Source organism: Tursiops truncatus, chromosome 9 (genome assembly GCF_011762595.2).
Source record: "Tursiops truncatus isolate mTurTru1 chromosome 9, mTurTru1.mat.Y, whole genome shotgun sequence".
Lineage (NCBI taxonomy): Eukaryota > Metazoa > Chordata > Mammalia > Artiodactyla > Delphinidae > Tursiops > Tursiops truncatus.
In genome coordinates this window covers 90,533,444-90,552,996 of record NC_047042.1, presented here as the reverse complement: position 1 = coordinate 90,552,996, position 19,553 = coordinate 90,533,444, and the positions used below count along the sequence as shown (strand labels likewise).

Genomic DNA, 19,553 nt, shown 5'->3' with positions numbered 1-19,553 from the left:
ATCATCAGACTTTCCACCTTGCTTGCAGTTCCCTGATGTTCTATCATCTCTTGTTCATCTCATTTGCTTTCTTCTTGTTGTTTTACAATTGGTTTGTTTGAATGAGGCTCCAGACAGATTAACTCATTTATTTGGCTGGTGTGTCTCCTTTCTGTTAGTCTATAGGTTCTCCTTTCCTCTTTTTTTCTTGCCATTTATTTATTGAAGAAGTTGGGGCATTAACCTGTAGAACTGCTAGCATGCTGGGTTTTTCGTATTGCATCCACATGGTATAGTTTGACACGTTTCTTCATCCCCTGTGTAGTTAGAGCTAGGGGCTTGTTCCGATTCATGTTCAATTTCTCTTGATGAGACTAGGGCACTGGTGATGTTGTGTATTTCCTTCCTCGTGCCTCTCATCGGGAACAACATCACATCTGATCATCTCTTTCCGTGGCATGAGGAGCCATTGTTGGGTTCAGGGGTTATAAGTCTTATCCATCTGAGTAAAATTCTCTCTCAGCCTTTCACCTAGTAGTTTATCAGCCGTTGATGGTCGTTGCCTGGATCCGTTATTTCTTTAGGAGTTGTACAATCACAATTTAATTCTATCCTTCTTTAGGATGTTTTCGCTGAAATTAAAAAATACTTTTCTTTCACCAACTGTTTGGTTACCCTGAAATACAGACAATCTGTACAAGAAAGGCAAGACATTTACTAGTTTTCAGAATAATGAGTTGGTTTCTTAGTATTCTCCAAAGGGGATCAGTGAGATTATCATTTTAGTAATCCTAAAATTTTGGTATCTTTGATGGGCTTCAGTTCTTTGCAACCATTCTTCTTTGTGTGTGTGTGTGTGTGTGTGTGTGTGTGTGTGTGTGTGTATGTATGATGCATAATGAACTCATATTGATATTTGCAATTCAAAATTAGGATATAAAGTCTTTATATAACTTCTTTGATTTTTGTATCTTCTTACACTGAAAATCTTGGTTCCTAATAATAGTAACATAATTTCTTTATCCTATAATATGTACTAGTATCAAAATAATGATACCAACATTATTACTAACAGTATAATTACTGAGAACAGGTTAAGATAGCTGTTTATCCCACTAGGGATGTAGAGTTCAATTACTATGTTAAAGCCATTTGAAAAAAATTTTTCACTAATTTCAGCTTTCCTTGTTTTATTTTTCTTTTGATTTTTAGGGTTAAGATTTTTTTAGGATTAAATACCCAAAAAGGGGTGGGGGGGGGGAGATAAAAAGAAGTGCTCCATGGGTTTCTGTCAGAATTAAATGAAAATAAGGTGAGAAAGCACGCTATAACATATGATTACACTGTAAACCGTAGGATCTATGAAGATGTAAAGCATTGGCTATTGTGATTAGTTTTCTGTAGCAAAGCCTACCTTCATTCCCAGTCAGAGGACCCTATTGGTTAAACTGTCAGGAGCTCACCTGGCCCCCCTCTCCAGGTTGATTACTAGCCACCAGGGCCCAGTTCTCTCGTTTGGCCATTCAATCTCTCCACGATTTAACTTGTCCGTGTTTCAGGTTTTTCCTTGTAAAATAGTGATAAATTATAATACCTACTTCACTGATTTTCTATGAAGATTAAAGGAGAATATACACTAGATTTTATTTCTTTCCTTCTTCCTTCCCCTGTTTCCGGCATTTTCCCTCCCCTGTTTCCTGCAGGGAAGCCGTGTGGGGAATTTGAACCATTTACAAGATGGCAGCCAAGCGGACAGAGCCGGTCACCATCATTAGCCTTCGGGAGTTGAACCTGGGGACCCCAGAGCCACAGCCAAAAGGTAAGGGGATCATGGAAATCTCTGATCCTCAAGTTACCGTTTAATTCCCCCTCTTCCCTGTATTTACTATTTTGATAATAACAAATTGGTTTTCCAACATCCTCTGGGGTGAGTGATGATCTGCATACATTCCCTTCCCACAGAGGCTGTTGCTTTCTTTGCCTTTCCTTGTTAGTCAAAGACATTCACCGTGGAGGACGCCGTGGAGACCATTGGATTCAGACGTTTCCACATTGCCCTCTTTCTGATCATGGGCAGCATGGGGGTGAGTGCTTGGAGATCCTCTGAGTCTCCCAAGCTAATTCATCGTCGGACGTGTAGAGTCTTCCACTTCCCTCCAGCTCGGGGTTGTCCGCTCAGGGAGGGATGTGAGAGGGAGCGGGAACCCTGTGGGGTAGATAATTCCCAAATACTTTTCTTCCACCTTTGGCAGTTGTTTGGTTATGAGCAAATGAATATCTGTGTTCTATCTTCTGGGAATTCAATACCCTTTTTTTTTTTTTTTTGCTAGCTATAGAATTTTATTTCTCCTGTAGTTTCTGTTGGGTCTGACATTTAATCTTTTTTTTTTTTTAATGGACGTGTAGTTGATTTACAATGTTGTATAAGTTTCAGGTATACAACAAAGTGATTCGGTTTTATATATATTATGTATACATATGTGTGTGTGTGTATATATATATATATGAATATATATACACTTTTTCAGATTCTTTTCCATTATAGGTTATTACAAGATATTGAATGTAGTTCCCTGTGCTAACAGTGGGTCCTTGTTGTTTATCTATCTATTTATTTATTTATTATTTGGTTTAGTTTATTCATTTTGGGCTGCGTTGGGTCTTCATTACTGTGCGCGAGCTTTCTCTAGTTGCAGTGAGTGGGGGCTACTCTTTGTTGTGGTACACGGGCTTCTTATCACGGTGACTTCTCTTGTTGTGGAGCACGGGCTCTAGGTGCATGGGCTCAGTAATTGTGGCTCGCGGGCTCTAGAGCACAGGCTCAGTAGTTGTGGCGCACAGGCTTAGTTGCTCCGTGGCATGTGGGATCTTCCTGGACCAGGGCTCGAACCCATGTCCCCTGCATTGGGAGGTGGATTCTTAACCACTGCGCCACCAGGGAAGCCCTGTTTATCTATTTTATATATAGTATTGTGTATCTGTTAATCCCAAACTCCTAATTTATCCCTCCACACTCCTACCCAGGGTAGCACTAATTTTAGCACTAATTTTGCTCTGTAGTCATTCTTTCCTGATGATGAACTCATACTGTTTTGTACTCGTTGCTTTTTTGCTAGCTTTCATGAATCTTGCCTCTCCATCCCAGCTTCTTGAAATCAGGGACTATTTCAAAGATCCATTTGCAAGGGATATGCCCTAAGATCTTGATGATGATGAGTATAAAACAGCAATGCTGGGTTGACGTGGATGCTGGTGGCTAGCTAGGGTCACCTGCCAGCTACGTGGCTCCCACACAACACCTTCATAGTGTTAAATGCAAAAACATAGATCAGCAACGTCACAAGGGAATACGTGTCATAAATCTTGAGGGATACTCTCAAATTGTTCAAACCATAAATATTACATCCGTGAAAGCCAAAGTTCTTCTGCACTTCTTTATCCAACTAGCAGTGCTAAATCGGTACATAATAGGTCCTCCCTATGTGGGATAGGGGAAGGAGGAGTTTAGGACTAGAAGGATGATGGACAGACAGATGTGGGAAGAAGTGATGACAAGCTAGCACTTTGACATGGTGTTTTCCCTCCTTCTTTAAGGTTGCTGAGGCCACGGAGATCACGTTAATAGCGGTTGTGTCTCCTGTCATCCGCTGTGAATGGCAGCTGGAGAATTGGCAGGGGGAGTTAGTGACCACGGTAAGTGACTGCTTCCTGTGCTGAGAATAAACCAGCTGAGGACCCAGGGCTTCTGCTTCCTTTCCGATCCCACTGGGCTGAGAGCCACAGGATCCGTCTCCACTTGGTGTGGTGGCTTCCCAAACTCATGCGTTTGCAGGCCCAAACTAGCATTTGAGGCCTTTCTCCTGTTTTTCTTTTCCTCTAGGGAGCATAACCTTGAACTGCTCATTTTCCAGACCCTAGCAAGAGCCCGGAAGAGACAGATGCAAATCAGAGAAAGTGAGCCTTAGCCATGGGTTAGTTATGGTTCAAGTCAGAACTCTAAGAGACTACTCAGGCCATAGTGACCTAACCAGTCACCAACTTACTCTCAATGAATTGTGTGTGTTATGCATTAAATTTTTCTCAGGGACCATCATGAATAGCTTTATGAATTGGACACTAAGTTTTGCTATGAAATGGATTTAAGGATGTTACTCTTCATTCTTTCAAGAGGTATTTATTAAGCACCAAGTAATTGCCAGCAGACTGTGTGTGTGTGTGTGTGTGTGTGTGTGTGCGCGCGTGTGTGTGTGTGCGTGTGTGTGTGTGCGCGCGCGTGCATTCATTTACTTGAGTATTGAAGCTGGTTTTCATGAAGGTGAGACTTAATAGAGAGAAATCCCATGAGCCAGATGCCAACTCCTCGCTGAAGGAGGGGAACGTCTGGGTGTAGGTAGTTGGTGATGGGTAGAGGATGACAGTCAGATGGCAGAGGCCTTGAAGGAGGGTAAGCCTGCAAGAGACTAAGACCTCCTTCGCCCCCAACCCCTGGGGGGCTACAGAAGGCTGTGGGGTAAGGGGGGCCCCTACCCTCTCACTTACTGCCTTAACCAAATTTTACCTGGGAATTCTCACCTGTATTGGGTACTAGGAAAAATCCCCCCTCACCTGAGGAACTGATCTCTGTTCTCCTCCCAGATAATGTATATTATACGCTCAGTTGTGTTTATTTCTGTGTCCTGGAGGCCAGGAAATTTGGAGCCCAATTTTATGCCTAATCGTGGCAGCAAATCTGCCATTATTCTTTTTCGGGCCTCTCACTGCCGCGGCCTCTCCCGCTGCGGAGCACAGGCTCTGGACGCGCAGGCCCAGCGGCCTTGGCTCACGGGCCCAGCCGCTCCGTGGCACGCGGGATCCTCCCGGACCGGGGCACGAACCCGTGTCCCATGCATCGGCAGGCGGGCTCTCAACCACTGCGCCACCAGGGAAGCCCTGCCTTTATTCTTTTAGCTCTGTTTCCTTCTTTAAAATTGCACCTGTTCCATTTTTAAGTTTTCCTAATACTTTTAGAAGAGAGAGAGGGTATAAATAAAAATAACTAAAGACCTTATTAGGGCTTGTACCAATAGTTAAGTGACTCATTGTGTTTTGTTTTCTTTTACGTATAAAATATGTACAGTTTAGAGCTTCCCTGGTGGTGCCGTGGTTGAGAGTCCGCCTGCCGATGCAGGGGACACGGGTTCGTGCCCCGGTCTGGGAGGATCCCACGTGCCGCGGAGCAGCTGGGCCCGTGAGCCATGGACGCTGAGCCTGTGCGTCCAGAGCCTGTGCTCCGCAACGAGAGAGGCCACAACAGTGAGAGGCCCGCGTACCGCAAAAAAAAAGAAAAAGTACAGTTTTGAAAGCATGCCTTGTCCATCCTTGTAGCTTTAGGGTCACTGCTGTAACGTTTTGTGTAGTTATCAGCGTACCACAGCTGGTTTGTAGGTCTGCACGTCTTCATTCCTGAGTATGCTGGTGGTCCAGGTGTGGTGTTTGCATCTGTAACTGTCATGAAACTATACTTTATGGTACCATTTCTGTATTTACAGCTCACATCTCGTTGGTTGCTTTTATGTTGTTCCTACTGGTGCCTAAAGAGGCTCGTCGATGTCAGCAGTAACCTGGCTTCCCTTGTTAGGTGGGTCACAGCTCACAAGTCTTTTCTCTAGGTAATTCAACTCACCCAAGATGTGACTGCTCCCTGCTCCAAGTTCCTTGCCTCCTCCTGTCATTTAGTCTCTGTCATCCTGGCTATGAGTCCCATCTGTCCCCTGGGCTCACTGACCACAACCTTACTAACAGGAGGGCCTCAGACTGGTTTAGCAAAGAGGCAGCATTTTCACCATCTCCCGGGCTTCCCATCCCCCAACTTCAGCTCCACTTTCTGGACGGTCTGGCCATGAAGACTTAAGGCCTTAAGGATTGTGAGTGAATTATGTCCCTCACATTTTTTGTGAATAAGAGAGTTAGTGCTGGAGAAACAAAACTGTAGAAAGGAGCAGGCCCTCCAAGGTAGGGGAGGGGGAGGGGAGAGGGGAGAGAGAGAGAGAGAGAGAGAGAGAGAGAGAGAGAGAGAGAGAGAGATATTAATCCCCGTCTCTATGTGGTCCCCAGGATTAGAGTTCACAAGCTTTGGGGTTCACATAGGCTTGGAGTTAAGGTTTATTCTCTAGACGGGCTTAATAGTAAAGAACTCAGCCTTAGGAAAGTCACTTTTTTACACTGAATGGAAAGAAAGCAAGGAGTAAAAATCTGTCACTTATGCGGGAGGACAGAGTAAAATTTGAATTTAATTTTAGTTGACTCTTTACTTTTTTTGTTGTTGCTGTTAAAGATTTTTTATTTGATGTGGACCATTTTTAAAGTCTTTATTGAATTTGTTACAATATTGCTTCTGTTTTGTGTTTTGGTTTTTTGGCCACGAGGCACATGGGATCTTAGCTTCCCGACCAGGGTTCAAACACGCACCCCCTGCATTAGAAGGCAAAGTCTTAACCACTGGACCGCCAGGGAAGTCCCTGTTTCTTTTACTTTTATTAATCAGCTAATTCACTTTAATACAGTGTTATTAACACAGCATCTCAATAAAGTTTTTTTTTTTTTTTTTTTTTTTGCGGTACGCAGACCTCTCACTGTCGTGGCCTCTCCCGTTGCGGAGCACAGGCTCTGGACGCGCAGGCTCAGAGGCCATGGCTCACGGGCCCAGCCGCTCCGCGGTATGTGGGATCTTCCCGGACTGGGGCTCGAACCCATGTCCCCTGCATCGGCAGGCGGACTCTCAACCACTGTGCCACCAGGGAAGCCCTCAATAAAGTATTTTAAGTCCTAAGAACTAATTTCCTCCCTGCCACAGGCAGTTTGTCTATCATTTCTTATTATTCAAGTTGATTAAAAAAAAAAAAGTTCACCTTTCCCTTCTTGGAGGGAGTTTGATAATTGCAGGTTCCACAATAGAAACTGCTTATATCAGGAGACCCAAAGTTTGGAGATTCACCAACTGATATGACTTCTCAAAAAAATGGTGTGGCTGACATAAGGTTAAGATTAAAAATATATATATTTGACAAGGAAGGCCATCAGAAGAAGAGGAAAAGGGAGCAGAACATGTGACCCCCAAATATGCCCCTTTGGCATGTGAATTATTTTGAGCTGAAGGCAATCAAGACCCAGCCGACACAAGAAAAACTTTTACATTTCCCTTAACTACCTAAAAGAATTTAGTTGGGGGGCCTGGCTCCGAGAGAGAGAGTTATTGCCAGAGATGACTTTCATCTGAATGACCTATCTGTGTGGCAGGGCAAACATCTAATTACCAAACATCTGCTCTTCTTATTGTCCTGTGAATTACCACCCCCCCCACCTTTGAAGCCCCAGGTCCCCTCCCATTCCTCAGCTCAAGCCTCTACTGTCCAACTTGCCCTTGGGTCTTATATTTTTATGGGACTCCTGTACATACAAACTTAAACTTGCTTTTCTCCTGTCAATCTGTCATAAATCAATTTAATTATTAGACCAGCCAAAGAATGTAGAAGGGTAGGAGGAAAATTTTAACCTCCAACCAAGAGAAAGAGGCAGAAAATCTTGCCATCAACTACCGTCCTCTTTCAAAAAATAAAAATAAAAATAAATAATAAGGGCATGTTAATACCAACAATCAGAAAGAAAATTCTTCCAGAATAAAAAGCACCCTTCATAATGAATAAATTTGGATTTATGCAAAATGTGTCCCATTGTCCTTATTTTTATCATTTTGCTGAGGACTGACTAGATTTCATTACGGTGCGGCATCTATCTCAGGCTGGGCATTGAAAATATTGGCTTTTCCTTCCTTCAACTCTATCCTAGAGAGAACAGTGCACAGAGGAAACGTATAGCTTTTGTTGTTCGAGTATAAATATGATTTATTTTTTTATAGTTCCCTGTAGAAGAAATGCTTTTGAGTCTTCCTTATGAAGAGTCAGGGGGAAAAAGAAAAGGCAAAGCAGGCAGCAGAGAGAAAGAGCTTTTTCACGGAAAAAGTGTTAGAAATGCCAGCTAACACCTTTCCTTTGATTACCCTGGAAGCAGTCAGGCAGGGATCTTACTAGAAAGGAGAGTTAAGTAAAGCTTGGAACTGCTGGAGGCAGAAAAATAAGTCACCTAAAGGCTTACACGTAAGAGTACAGCTCAGGCTGAGTTACATCGCTGGTATCACACCCAAGTTCTTGAATTTTATCAAGGAAAAGCTATTGTGAGAACAAGTAAGGAAAAAAAGTAGGTTTATATTAGTGATGAAGAATGTTTCTAAATGGATGACTGGTTTTGGTGTTTGTTGAAAGTTAGGTTTGCCTATAATAACCTGAAGGAAGACTGCTTCTAGACATCTCAACTTGAATAAGACAGAGCATGCCTGAATAGACTTTTTGAGTCTTCTTATTAAAGTGGAAATTCACAATTGTACATCTGAGTAGAATGAGGCCAGTGCTGTCATCTTGGATCAGAGGCAAAGCAGTTACCTGCTTCTAGGACTCCTGTTTCTACCTGGTGTCAGTGACTTCAGGTGTGGGAATCGTCAACCTCTGAAGCCCTGAACATGTTGTACAGGAGTCAGGGGAGAGCTTTGTGAAAGCCTGTTCTTCAACTTCCAATCCTCCCACGTTTCCCGTCTTCTTTTAGTTCAGGTGGGTGAATGCTTAAGGTAGTAATTAGCATATTATGAAAACGCTGCTTAGAGGATAATTTCTTTTCACCCCACCTCCAGATGGTGTTTTTTCGCTACATGGTATTCAGCATCCTCTTTGGCCTCTTGGCAGACAGATATGGCCGCTGGAAGGTAGGTTGGCTTTGAAGGATGATTTAGAATTTTCTTTTGTGTGTTCTTTTGTGGTGACATCACCACTGCTTTTCTTTTGTGGACATTTCTCTGTCAATACCCAAGTTAGAAAGTACGGAAACATCCTTCTCTGACACCACATGCCTGAATTCCAGGCTTGTCTTCCTGCTTTCTCATCCTTCCCCGAGATACCTGTCCCCATACCTGGTCCCCATAGTCCAGGTGTACAGCTGACGGATGAGCCTAGTTAGAACATAACAGGTAGAATGTGAGAATTGCATGTATAAACATAAGCAGTTTCACATTACTTAACTCGGGGGTAGCTTTGAAACTAACCCACTTGCTTGATGTCACACATGTATTGAGATTCCACATCAAGACATAAAACTATGTCTTCTGATGATAAATCCAGGTCTCTCTTCTCTTGTCTGATTTCTGGTGGTAAAGACCTCTCTAGGTGTAAATACAAAGGGAGAAGTCCCCCACAAAACAGTAATAGGCTTGGATGTATGTTTTGAAGTGCACAAAATATCATAGATTCTTACAAATTAATATGAAACCACAAGTATCTCAAAAAAATGTGGAGAGCACAAAAAAGGCATTTTACAAAAAGAGACATACAAATGCTCAAGAAACCTTGAAAAACATTCAATCACAGGAGTTATTAGAAGCAAAATTACGTAGCAAGATATCATTTTTTCCCTGTTATCAAAGCCATATCGAACACCAAATCCATAGGAATTTTTACTTTTCTTAAAGAAATCTGCAAGTGTCTAGACACCCTCACATACAATTGATGTAATTTTTCTGACCATCAATTTGGTAGCATAAGTCAAGAACCTTGAGAATATCCATTCTCCTTATCTGATCATTTGTCTTCCAGAAATCTAGACCGTTTAGGTCATCAGAGAACCACAAAGATTGATGCACAGACATTGTCACAGCTGATTTTAATAGAAAATGTGAAACCACTTCAACATTCAACCAGAGGGGAAAGGTTTGTGTGTTACATTACATGGATTATAGTATGTCTTTTCACTGGAATATTTTGCAGCTATTAAAATTATGTTTCCCCTTATAATCAGTGAAAATAGGATAAAACTGTGTTAATAGTATTTTCTCTGGGTTGGAGAATCAAAAGTGATTTAAATATTTTTATATCTTTTTCTTTTTTCCATATTTTCTACTATAAACTTGTATTGTCCTTACGATTAGAGAAAAAGCAAATCCTTACATTTTCTCCTTATACTCATTCCAGCACAGTGCTTCGTTGTGCTCCCAACATCCCTGTAAGCAGGGAGGACAAGTTTCTGCATTCTCATTTACAAGTTCAGGTTCCTGCCACCTGTGAGGGCGGAGGCTGTGGGGAGTTTTGAAGAATGGTCTAAACTCGGGATGTCTGGGCTTTCAGACAATAAAATGATACGAATTGTATTGTCTGATGATTGTGAGTGATCGGTAAGCTCGCTAAAAATTAGCTCCACAGAGAAGCAAACATCTGGAGGAAACTAAAAGTCACCTTCAGAAGTTAGGTTTGCTTCCTGACCTTCCATGGGGGCAGGTCCCATTAATGTCTCCTTTTGTTGCTTCAGATTTTGCTCGTCTCGTTCCTGTGGGGAGCCTACTTCTTGCTGACCTCATTCTCTCCCTCGTACATCTGGTTTGTCTTCCTGCGGATGATGGTGGGCTGCGGCGTGTCTGGCCATGCCCAAGGGTAAAGACATCGCCTAGAGGACCCCAGAGGGAGATATGTGAACACCCAGAGACACATCCACTTAGTCTGTTAACCACATTCACTGTGGTTAATAGACTAAGAGAATCAGTAAGTTTCTTCAAATCTATACACTTCACTTGTGCTAATCATTTTTGAGTACCCCCCTCCCCCCAGCGATGGCTGCTTATTCCACTAGGAGCTCTTTGCCCGTCAAAATGATGTTTGATGGTGAGGCTAGCAAGGTGCTAGCTTGAGCATGTGTTCATTTCTTTGTTCCTAAGGCTGATCAGCATTTTTTAGATAAATAATATTTTGTTAGACTAAATGCTAACAAAAAGTGCCGTATGAGGTAGGTAACAAAAATGTCAACCCAGACACAATCCATTAATTTATTGAGAATTTCTGGAAGACTTTAGTTGGACCATCAGCACCTGTAACATTCAGGAATAACTTTTAACGTGCCACGGCCCTGTAACTGAAGACTGTGTCAAAGTGAATTTGCAGAGCAGGTGAGACAGATTGAAACAGCTATGCTGCCGCCTGTCTTTTTTCCGCCCTGGGATAGGTGTGTAATACCTCATCATTCAGGGACGTGAGACTTGTAATGCTAAGTGTTCAGCAACTTGGGAGCCTCCCTTAAATGAACAAGGCTCCTCAAGCTATTTTCTCCTGGGTGCCTTGGAGCAAGTTGCCCTTAGAATATATTAGGAGATGTCAAAGCACCTAATTATTACCCTAACGTGTTAGGGAAAGAATCGTTCTTCTCTGGGGGCATAAGTTAAGCATCACTCTGTGCTCTGGAGCCCTAAAGGCGGAGAAGTTAAGTAGAATTTGAAAACATCCCTGAGGAAGCAGCTCAATAAATATGTTAAAACTCCAAACCCTGGTTAATAACTGCAACAGATAAGAACAATTAGACAACAGATGAGATAGAAGTCCATTTGTTCTCCTATTCAAAAAATTAATATGTACTTAATTAGAAACCTGTGCTTTGACTGTCATCATTAGTTGGAGAAACTATTTGCTTTCTCTTGGACGTATTTTAATTTCCCACATATGTTTTAGAAAAGGGAATCAGGCTTGGCAAAATATTTTGACAGTGTTTCTCTTGGTGAAAGAAATGAGGCTAATATCTCTTACATGGTTGAAGGTTTAAAATAACTTTGGGAATAAAAATGTAAACAGAAGAGCACTTAGAAGTTTATTTTATATTGTTTTCTTACATGGGTTAATAATTGTATTTTGGTGTATGATCGTACAGGGAAAAATCTCTCTTCTGTTTTTCTTTACACACTCACTCAATAATTCTGCCAATACTTCACTTCTGACACCAAACGTGTGGATTTCTTTACACGCCAACCAATTCTCCAACACCTGCTGGGTGTCCTATAATTCCATTCAATTCTGACCCTCGCTGGAGTTTGCGTAGACCCTGCAGGTTTAGGGCTCAGTCCCACAAGACTGTCCTCCACTTCAGACACCAATCACCAGTAGTAGGTCCCCAGGTTACCCACAACTTCTGTCTGACTTGCTACAAATTGGAAGTTCCCACAAACTCCTCAGGTTCAATAATTTGCTAGAGTGTCTCAGAGAATCCAGGAAAAGTTTACTATTTGCAGATCTGTTACAAAGGATATTTTAAAGGAAACAGATAAATAACCAGCTGAGGAGAAATACACAGGGCAAGGTCTGGAAAGATCCTAAGAACAGGAGCATCTGTCCCCGTGGAGTTTGCGGTGCACCGCCTCCCAGCACATAGCTATGTTCACCAACCTGGAAGCTCTCCGAACCCTGTATGTTAGGAATTTTTATGGAGGCTTCATCACATAGGCATGATTGATTATTAACTCATTTTCCAGCCCCTCTCTTCTCTCCAGAGGAGTGGAGGTTAGGGCTGAAAGTTCCAAGATTCTAATCATGGCTTGGTTTTTCTAGACCAGCCCCCATCCAGGACTCATCAAGAGTCTGCATTAGAACAAATGATGCTCCTACCACCCAGGAAATCCCAAGGTTTCCAGGTTAGCAGGAACCAGGGACAGAGACCAACACACCTATTTCTTATCATTTTACAATGATGAATATTTATGTTTTTGAATTCTTTATCCTTGTGACAAGAAAAATTATGATTTTTTAAAAAAAGTTATTTGGTTTTATAAAAGCATGATTGTATTTTTTCCCCCTTCCTGTTTAGGCTAATCATAAAGACTGAAGTTTTGCCTACAAAATATCGAGGCTATATGCTCCCCTTGTCTCAGGTGAGGTAAAATGGGAATCTTCTGATCAGTCTTCTGATCCTGTAGGATATGGTGTACATGGTGTTTCTTCTGGTTGGTTGATTGTTCTTTGATTAGCATACTCCTATTAATTGGTACCAACCAAAGAGCATTAGGGATGCTTGACACCAGAAGTCCAACTCCAGGGTTTTCTGAGCCAGGATGTATATCATCCAGCAGCAGCATTTAGAACACAGTAACCCCTTCCTCAGGAAACATTCTGCTGGCTGGTTTCACTAGAATGACAGAAGCTCAGGAATGCATCTGGGATGAACATTCTCTCCGCACTGGGTCTTCAGTGGAGGGATACAGCTACCACCCCTTTTATAGTCTCCCTTGTGGATACTCGGGTCTGCAATTCCATAACTGGCTCATGCCTGTGGGAACTTCTGTAATTGTCTCCTCCCAGCTGAGCCATTTATCCAGGTGAGAAGGTGGGGATGCGCCCCCACCCTCCTCAGACCCCTGCTGGCTACTGACTAGAGGTTTTGCATCCAGAAGCAATCTAGGTGCCCTTGTACCATCTTTGATGTCATCGTTATCCAAAAGCCCTGACTTTCAGAGCCCAGGAAAGTGATGACGCTTCCCACTGAAGCATTGTATGTTGGGCAATAAATAAGGCAGTAGGAGAACATTTTCAATTTTATGTTTAATTTTTCTGACACTAAATTTAGGCAACAAAAAAAATTAGACCTTAATAAATACTGAACGCTAACTCTTTACGTTCTTCCCAGCTTTCTTCTCCTGATCTTTGTTAAGATGAACACCCATACTTTCAACAGTTAGGGGTTCGATTTTACACTTAATGGTATTTAATGGGTATAATCCTGTTCAAGCTCATCTGTGAACATTGTCTCTTCCACCTGCTACTCATTCTTCGTCCTCTTTCCTGGTTATGTCTTCTCCTTGCTGGTCTTATTTTGCAGGTCTCCTGGGGTCATCTACTGATAATTGAGGAGTCCAGTGGTTTTAGCTATCTATGTACCTATTACCTCCCCCGAATTTATCTACAACGAAGAGCATCTCCTTGAACTTCAGACCCAGGTGGCCAGTTACCTGATAGCCACTTGAATATCCTGCAGGCTCCTCAAAGACAACATTCATAGACCTGATCCCTTCATCTTCATCTGGAGCCTCTTCGGTCCATGTCTCCACTGTCATTTCATAGCAAGCTCTGTCCCCTCAGTTTTCTGAGCCACACATTCAAGAGCTGTCCTGGACCCCTCCCTTTCCGTCATCACCATTCAATCAATCACCAAGCCCCACTGACTCACCCCCTATTAGTGGACCTACAACTGCCATGTCCATCGGCAAATCCTGTTGCCTTTACCTCCACAATGTGTGCCAAATCTATCAGATAAATTTTTTTTTTTTTTTTTGCCATTTCACTACTAAAATTCTTTTCAGCGCCACATCACCTCTTACCTGATCTACTGCAGTGGCTTATTACTGGCCTTCTTACACGTTGCCTCTTCAGAAACATCATCTCTGATCATTAAAAGTCACTCTCCATCACATTACTTTCTTTGTTTCATAGCCTAATCACTTTCTGAAATATTCTTTTTTTTTTTTAAATAGAATTCTTTGGTGATGAAATAGTCACCCCTTAATTAGCCTCCCAAAGGGTCTTTTTATTTTTAACATCTTTATTGGAGTATAATTGCTTTACAATGGTGTGTTATTTCTGCTTTATAACAAAGTGAATCAGTTATACATATACATATATCCCCATATCTCCTCCCTCTTGCGTCTCCCTTCCTCCCACCCTCCCTATCCCACCCCTCTAGGTGGTCACAGAGCACGAGCTGATCTCCCTGTGCTATGTGGCTGCTTCCCACTAGCTATCTATTTTACGTTTGGTAGTGTATATATGTCCATGCCACTCTCTCACTTTGTCACAGCTTACCCTTCCCCCTTCCCATATCCTCAAGTCCATTCTCTAGTAAGTCTGTGTCTTTATTCCCATCTCGCCCCTAGGTTCTTCAGGACTTTTTTTTGTTTTTCCTTAGATTCCATATATATGTGTTAGCATACAATATTTGTTTTTCCCTTTCTGACTGACTTTACTCTGTATGACAGACTCTAGGTCCATCCACCTCACTACAAATAACTCAATTTCGTTCTTTTTATGGCTGAGTAATATTCCATTGTACATAGTGTCACTTCTTTATGCGTTCATCTGTTGATAGACACTTAGGTTGTTTCCATCTCCGGGCTATTGTAAATAGAGCTGCAATGAACATTTTAGTACATGACTCCTTTTGAATTATGGTTTTCTCAGGGTATATGCCCAGTAGTGGGATTGCTGGGTCATATGGTAGTTCTGTTTTTAGTTTTTTAAGGAACCTCCATACTGTTCTCCATAGTGGCTGTATCAACTTACATTCCCACCAACAGTGCAAGAGGGTTCCCTTTTCTCCACACCCTCTCCAGCATTTATTGTTTGTAGATTTATTGATGATGGCCATTCTGACCGGTGTGAGGTGATAGCTCATTGTAGTTTTGATTTGCATTTCTCTAATGATTAGTGATGTTGAGCATTCTTTCATGTGTTTGTTGGCAATCTGTATGTCTTCTTTGGAGAAATGTCTATTTAGGTCTTCTGCCCATTTTTGGATTGGGTTGTTTGTTTTTTTGATATTGAGCTGCATGAGCTGCTTGTATATTTTGGAGATTAATCCTTTGTCAGTTGCTTCATTTGCAAATATTTTCTCCCATTCTGAGGGTTGTCTTTTGGTCTTGTTTCTGGTTTCCTTTGCTGTGCAAAAGCTTTGAAGTTTCATTAGGTCCCATTTGTTTATTTTTGTTTTTATTTCCATTTCTCTAGGAGGTGGGTCAAAAAGGATCTTGCTGTGACTTATGTCATAGAGTGTTCTGCCTATGTTTTCCTCTAAGAGTTTGATAGTGTCTGGCCTTACATTTAGGTCTTTAATCCATTTTGAGTTTATTTTTGTGTATGGTGTTAGGGAGTGTTCTAATTTAATACTTTTTTTTTTTTTTTTTTGTGGTACGCAGGCCTCTCACTATTGTGGCCTCTCCCGTTGCGGAGCACAGGCTCTGGACGCGCAGGCTCAGCAGCCATGGCTCACAGGCCCAGCCGCTCCACGGCATGTGAGGTCTTCCTGGACCGGGGCACGAACCCGTGTCCCCTGCACCGGCAGGCGGACTCTCAACCACTCTGCCACCAGGGAAGCCCTAATTTCATACTTTTACATGTAGCTGTCCAGTTTTCCCAGCACCACTTATTGAAGAGGCTGTCTTTTCTCCACTGTATATTCTTGCCTCCTTTATCAAAGATAAGTTCAAAGGGTCTTTTTTAATATTCTCTTCTCTCCATCTCTGTGAGGTAGAATGGAGTTATCATCTACTTCTCATCTTCTGATGGGAAAATAATGCTCAGAATAACACTCAGAATTGTTCTAGTTCCAAACTCATGGGGCCTGGTCATAGGTGGCTCTCATGTTATTTGTTGATATAAAATGATCTCAAGATAAATTTTTCAGTACAAAAAAGCAGTGTTGAGAAATATTTTTACTATGTTACCGTTTGTGAACAAAGAACAGATATCCTTATTAGCTTGTGTATGTTTCAAGCAGCTTTGGAAGGATATAAGAAACTGGTGATATTGGTTTCTTCAGAGGAGAGGAACTGGACGGCAGGGAACTAGGAGTAGAGGCGGGTCTGTTCACAGTGCTCTCCTTTGTACCTTGAGTTACGAACCAGGGAATGTATTATTTATTCAAGAGAAGAAAGTCAATGTCTTGGGTCCCAGATTTGTAAAACTTTGGTGACATTGCTGACCCCGTCTTGCTGAGTCTTCCACTTATAGACAAGCAAACAGAGTCGTGGAGAAGTGAAGTAGCTTCCCCGGTTCATCCAGGTCCTGGAGGCGGTGCTGCTCCTTAACTAAAGCCTCTCTCCCGTCTCACCTTCTTTCGTTCTTTCTTTCTTTTCTTTTTCTTTTTGGGGGCGCAGCTTGTGGGATCTTAGTTCCCCGACCAGGGATTGAACCTGCACCCTTGGCAGTGAGAGCACAGAGTCCTAACCACTGGACCGCCAGGGAAGTCCTCCCATCTCACCCACTTACAGTTACAATGCAGAAGAGGGTGGCTCCTGGAGGGGGCTGTGCAGCATCAACAGGAGGACTTTAACCTTCCCTCTGCCCCAGGTTTTCTGGCGAGCCGGCTCCCTGCTCATCATCGCCTGGCTTCCGTGGTCATCCCCACCATCGGGTGGCGCTGGCTCATCTGCATTGCCTCCATCCCTGGCATCATCCTCATCATGGCCTTCATGGTAACCAAGCTCATGGGCTCCCTCTTGGCCTCCCCCTCCAGCTGGCCCAGCGGCCTTGTTGCCCCACAGTTATCTTTCTCATGTCCACCTCTCTCCTTATTTAAGTATGTGTCTCAGTTGGCTCACTGTGGAAAGGGTGTTTTGGCAGAGTTAATGCGCAAGCCCAGTCACGAAGGTGTGAATGCAGAATATGTTTGGGGGAGAGCAGGCAGGCTGGAATGGCTGGAATGTGGGGCGCTGGTGGGAGGCCGGCTGGAAAGACAGGCCTGTGTGCAGATTACAAAGGGCCTTGAGGACCAGGGGCACTGGGGGTTTGGAAGGGGTTATGTACTGGGAAGCTGGTACATGGCGGTGTGGAGGCCGTAGGAGGGAAGACAGAAAAGGTCAGAAAAGCAGTTAGAAATGATCAGATTAATCCCAGTGGGTGATGAGGATGACCTGAACTGCCCCCTGGCTAGGGAATGGTGAAGAGGATGCTGCTGGGGAAGATGCTTTGCTGAGGAAGAACCCACTGGCCTTCATTGCGTGGAGGTACCAATGTCCCAGCATCAGTGGAGGGCTGTGCTGTTTTCTGAGTGTGGTGTTCAAAATATGCCGTAATCAGTGGGTTGTAGGCCTCTACAGTCAGGATGGTCCCTCCACTCGTGGGTGCTGGAGGCCCTGCCATGCTCACCCTGTAGGTTCTTGCACTGTGTGAGGTCCTGGGATTCCTGGGGGAGTGGCCGGGTGATGGAGGAGTGGAGAGGCGCCAGGGACCCCGGGCAGCGGCTGTTTGCACATTGGATGGAAGAATTTCATTGTGTTAAGTAGGTTGGGTCAAACTGGGGTGAAGCTCCGTATCAGTCCACTGTCGTCCGAGATGGGACAGCGATAAGGAGAAGGAAACTCTGTTCCACTAGAGTTGCAAGAGTACAGCTGCTATATTTTTGCTGTAAAGCTTGCTATATCCTTTCCCATCTCGGGGAACTGGGACAGTGTAGTGTATGGAACCGTGATAGTGGTACCTCTGGGGTCCACAGCAGTTGCAACTCTGGTGTTCTTTGTCATCTGTGCCCAGTTTATTCCTGAATCTGCTTGGTTCGGTGTCTCTACCAGGAACACTCAGGCTGCCCTGGTTACACTGGAGCGCATCACCAAGATGAACCGCTCAGTCATGCCGGAGGGGAAGCTCGTGGAGCCCATCCTGGTGAGTTCTTCTCCCCCAACCAGGGGTCGCCAGAAATCCCCTTAGTGGTGGAAGGCTAGAGGGAAGGGCAATCGATCCCTCCAGTGCGGAAAAGAGCGGAGGGAACTGATACTAAATCCAGCTCCACTGTGAGCCAGGTAGCGCTGTTACCTACTACCACTTTTTAAAAAAAAATTTATCGAAGTACAGTTGACTTACAATGTTGTGTTTAATTTGTGCTGTACAGCAAAGTGACTCTGTTATACATATATATATATTCTTTTTCATAATTCTTTTCCATTATGGTTTATCACAGGATATTGAATATAGTTCCGTGTGCTATACTGTAGGACCTTGTTGTTTATCCATCCTGTATATAATAGTTTGCATCTGCTAATCCCACACTCCCACTCCTTCCCTCCCCCTGCCCCGCCCCCCATGCTTGGCAACCACAAGTCTGTTCTCTACATTTGTGAGCTTGTTTCTCTTCATAGATAAGTTCATTTGTGTCATATTTTAGATTTCACATATAAGTGATATCATATGATATATGTCTTTCTCTGTCTGACTTACTTCACTTAGTATGATAAGCTCTAGGCCCATCCATGTTGCTGCAAATGGCATTATTTCATTCTTTTTTATGGCCGAGTAGTATTCCATTGTATATAGGTACCACATCTTCTTTATCCATTCATCTGTTGATGGACATTTAGGTTGTTTCCATGTCTTGGCTATTGTGAATAGTGCTGCAATGAACACTGGGGTGCATGTATCTTTCTGAATTATGGTTTTGTCTGGGTATGTGCCCAGGAGTGGGATTGTTGGATTATATGGCAACTCTATTTTTAGTTTTTTGAGGAACCTACAAACTATTCTCCTTAGTGGCTGCATCAATTTACATTCCCATCAACAGTATAAGAGGGTTCCCTTTCTCCACACCCTCTCCAGCATTTACTATTTGTAGACTTTTTAATGATGGCCATTCTGACTGCCTACCATCACTTTTCTCATCAATGAAATGGAAATAATAACACCTTGCAGAGCTAGTCACGTGATTTAGCCCCACTGTTTATAGGGGAGAGATTGTTTTATAATTTTATGTTCCTTGTATTGGCCTTGTCTTATTGATATCAAACATATAAACCTTATTATTTTTTAAAATAAAATTTGGCATTTAAATTCTGTTGCTTCCAGGACTGTCAAGGTCAATGTGCAATCATTTCTCACACCAGCCCAGACCACCCACTTCACCCATCTGCAGGCAGGTCAGTCACAGGCTCCTGGAAGAGCTTTCCAGCACTGTCCTGCGATCTCCAAGACAGTTTATGTGAGATAGGA

At 43.0% G+C, this 19,553-nt stretch overlaps 1 protein-coding gene across 1 annotated transcript in view; it reads left to right on the top strand.

Moving 5' to 3' along the window:
- The first annotated feature begins 1,716 nt into the window (after positions 1-1,716).
- Positions 1,717-19,553, top strand: part of SVOPL (SVOP like) — a 60,251-nt gene continuing 42,414 nt past the window's right edge. Inside the window, 9 exon segments of the mRNA XM_073809974.1 lie at positions 1,717-1,830; positions 1,980-2,063; positions 3,574-3,672; positions 8,699-8,770; positions 10,363-10,484; positions 12,676-12,739; positions 16,926-16,956; positions 16,959-17,050; positions 18,108-18,236. Coding sequence (XP_073666075.1) covers positions 1,717-1,830; positions 1,980-2,063; positions 3,574-3,672; positions 8,699-8,770; positions 10,363-10,484; positions 12,676-12,739; positions 16,926-16,956; positions 16,959-17,050; positions 18,108-18,236 — 807 coding nt within the window.